This window comes from Myotis nattereri (genome assembly GCF_964212035.1).
Source record: "Myotis nattereri genome assembly, chromosome: 20".
Classification (NCBI taxonomy): Eukaryota; Metazoa; Chordata; class Mammalia; order Chiroptera; family Vespertilionidae; genus Myotis; species Myotis nattereri.
In genome coordinates, this window is record NC_138096.1 from 5,423,271 (window position 1) to 5,427,038 (window position 3,768).

The 3,768-nt window shown below is 44.7% G+C and overlaps 1 protein-coding gene across 1 annotated transcript; it reads right to left on the reverse strand.

Moving 5' to 3' along the window:
• Window positions 1-1,054: 1,054 nt before the first annotated feature.
• LOC308535487 (transformer-2 protein homolog beta-like) lies at window positions 1,055-1,915 on the reverse strand (the record flags this gene model as incomplete). Its single annotated transcript, XM_081114403.1, has 1 exon — window positions 1,055-1,915. The coding sequence occupies one exon, from the start codon at window positions 1,913-1,915 to the stop codon at window positions 1,055-1,057; it is 861 nt and encodes a 286-aa protein (XP_080970529.1).
• Window positions 1,916-3,768: the final 1,853 nt, after the last annotated feature.

A 3,768-nucleotide genomic window follows, 5' to 3' on the forward strand; every position in this document is an offset into this window, starting at 1 on the left:
GGGTCCTCAAACTACGGCCCGCGGGCCACATGCAAATACAAATATTGTATTTATTCCCGTTTTGGTTTTTTACTTCAAAATAAGATATGTGCAGTGTGCATAGGAATTTGTTCATAGTTGTTGTTTTTTAAACTATAGTCCGGCCCTCCAACGGTCTGAGGGACAGTGAACAGGCCCCCTGTTTAAAAAGTTTGAGGACCCCTGGTCTAAAAGCTAGAACAAGAGCACATTTGTGGTGGAATGTATTGTCATTTGCTGATAACCAGTTGAAATGCCATCATTGAAAAGTAGCCTTTTTAAGCCACACATTGTGCCACTCTTTCCCTGCTATATAATACAGATTACATAAAGGCTGACAAATCCACATTCGTATAAGCATTAAGCATTTGCTGTATTGAAAGATCATTAGGTGTAATACTAGCAGTACTGGGTTACAGAGCATAATTTTTAATATTTAGTTGCAGGTATGTTAAGTATGGTAGGTTCCATGGACTAAAGGAAAATGGACATTTTTGTCTTCAAATTTACTATTGACAACCTAGTCTGAACAATTCTGCTAAGCACTAATGTTAGAAAGAAAAGTAAAAATCAAACTTTAGCCCTAACCGGTTTGGCTCAGTGGCTAGAGCATCAGCCTGTGGACTGAAAGGTCCCAGGTTCAATTCCAGTCGGGGGCATGTATCTTGGTTGCGGGCACATCCCCAGTAGGGGGTGTGCAGGAGGCAGCTGATCAATGTTTTTTTCTCATCAATGTTTCTGACTCTCTATCCCTCTCCCTTCCTCTCTGTAAAAAATCAATAAAAATATATTTTTTTAAAAAATCAAACTTTATTGTTGCTTTTTGCCATTTGGTAGCATTTTACACACAGGCTTTGATCTTCAGAATACCCTAGATTCAGTAGGAAAAAACCCTTTCAATGAAGTTTTGTACAATAAAGCCACCTAACTTCACTAGGCACTGTTCACTTTTTAAACAGGAGACAATAAAAAAATATTGCCCACAAACAATATGCAAATTCTAAGGTAAATTTCAGAAAGCCTTCCACTTCGTGCTTTAATAGCGACGAGGCGAGTATGATCGCGATCTGGGACGCGATCTATATTCTCCACGGTTATAGTAAGGAGAAGGTGGCCGCCTTCTGTAAATCTGCTCCCTGTCTTGAGCAGCCCTCCATCCTCCACCACCACCTCTGTCTGATCTGCTGTGGTAGTCCCGGTCATCACAGCCTCGATCGTATCCTCTGTCGTAGCAATCACGACGGCGCGAGCTGCCATAGGTAGGTCTCCCCATATAAATCCCTGGTGTTGGGGAATGTGGTCTTTTTGTTATAGAGAAATCAACTCTGATTCTACGTCCATCGATCTCCATTCCATTGGCGCGCTCTCTTGCTTCCTTGGCATCCTCTACATTTTCAAAATACACAAAGGCAAACCCTCTTGAACGTCTAGATTGCTGGTCGTAGACCACAGTCACATCAGCAATGGGGCCATATTTAGAGAAAACGTCTCTGAGATCTCTTTCTGTCGTGTAGAAGCTCAATCCAAATGCTCCAAGACAACAGTTGGGAGCAGGATTGGCCCGATTCCCCACAAGACGTCTGCGAGTAGACATGGGAGAATGACCATGGCTGGGACGCCTCCGGTAGTCTCGACTGCCAGACGTGCTACCGGATCGTCTATGGCAGCGAGACCGAGATCGTGATCTTGTATAATAACGCCTTCGAGAACTTCTTCTAGATCTAGACCTAGGTTCAGATCTGGACCTGGACTTTGATCTAGAACGCCTGGAATCTTCCTCGGAGCGATACCTTGCAGGGGTATGCCTCGAAGATGTCCCAGATCCATAAGCACTTCCACATCTGGAAGCAGAACGGGATTCCCGCTCACCGAAGTTCTGCTCGCCGCTGTCGCTCATGACTCCTAGATGCTGCCGCCACCGCCGCCACCACCACCACTCGGCTCGATGTGCTTCAACTGAAGCTGCCAACCTCTTGCACTGTTGGGGTCCAACCACAGCAGGTCCAGGGGTTCCCCAAGGTATGGACGGAGTCGGTGAAGAAGGAAGGACACGGCGACAGTGTTTAGGTGATCAGCAGCCTAGCCAGGTTCTCCAGCCAGGATCTCCAGCCAAATTCTGTGTTTTATTGTCTTGTTACATCTGTATTTATACCAGTTGATTTTAATCCTGTCAATTTCTATTCCAAAGGTTAGGGTGTTTCTTATCTCCATTCCAGAGAGTAAAAGATTATGTAGCTTAAGGGTGATTGTTTGTAGTTAAAGTGATTAACTACCCACCTGGCACTTAGTTAAGGGGTTTTATCCCCTCCCTAACTTCAGGGAAAAATCCCCACCTGGGGAAACAACCTTTCTCGGAGAGGTGACCTTGGTTAAAACACATAGCGCTAAGAAGGGGAGCAAACATATTAAGAACAGTATGCCATAGACGCCAGGTCCCTTGAAACATATGCTGTGCAGATGTTTCTTCCCTGCAGCGACTGTGTCAAGCAGCAAGGATGGGCCGGCTCCCGGCATTGCACCTTCTGTACAGAGGCTTGGCCACAGCCTGTCGGCACCACAAGTTTCCACGCCTCTGAGGTCCCAATCGCTATGCACCGCTGCCTAAGGCTCTAAGTCTCCAGGATGTGACGCAGCGTCTTTAATCCGGCTCCACCCCTCTCAAAACTCGCACTTTGTTGGCCTGATTGATGTTTCTCCCTCTCTCTCTCCCTTCCTCTCTGAAATCAATAAAAATATATATTTTTAAAAACACAGGTGACTCTTTTAGACCTTGGAGTTGCAAAAGACGTCGTAAATAAGACACGAACAACATGTATCGGAAAAGGAGAAACTGGTAAGTTTGACTATATTAAAAGTAAGAACACTTGTTTGCCTATAGATGTTATGCAAACAACAGATCACCATCCTGGGCTGAACTTCGCCCTCACAATAAATCCCATTTATAATTTGAGATTAGATTTAAATATACATAAGACTTCAGAAGACTCTGTAGTCTTAAAGGGACCATTGTTTCCTTCGAACGATAAGTCTTATTGGCGCCCAGGTGTTCCCTCTTGCTTCCTGGTTGCTCTCACTCCACTTGGAATATGAACTTCAGAGCCTTCGTAGGCCGGAAGCAAAAGGCTGAAATCTGCCGTATTAAGCTAGGCAGGACTTTATCTCCATCCCCAAAGTAAAAATTCTAAAGTTCCTAAAAAATAAAGTTTCCACAGAGGCGAGTGACAATAAACACTCCTTCCGCAAATGTTTATTGAGCACCAACTCCCTGTCGGACACTGTGCTAGAAGCTAGGAGTACAAAAATAATTAAGATACAGTCCCAGTCCTTACGCAATCCTTCACTACCATCTGTCATGGGAAGATAAGGAGATGGCAGTGTTCTTGTCCCTGTGTTAGAATTGTCACAGGCAGCAGGAATCTGGCCTTTGCGTGGCAAGCACACAATGGAGTATACAGATGTTGTAATTTGACGTTGTATAACGGAAATTTATGTAATGTTATTAACCAGTTACCTCAAGAAATTTAATTTTTTTTAAAAAAAAAAGTTGCCTGGCTGGTGTGGCTCAGTGGTTGAGCATTGACCTTTGAACCAGGAGGTCACTGTTTGATTCTGGTCAGGGCACATGCCCGGGTTGTGGGCTCGATTCCCAGTAGGGGGCGTGCAGGAGGCAGCCGATCGATGATTCTCTGTCATCATTGATGTTTCTATTTCTCTCTCCCTCTTTCTCTCTCTCTCTCCCCTTCCTCTCTG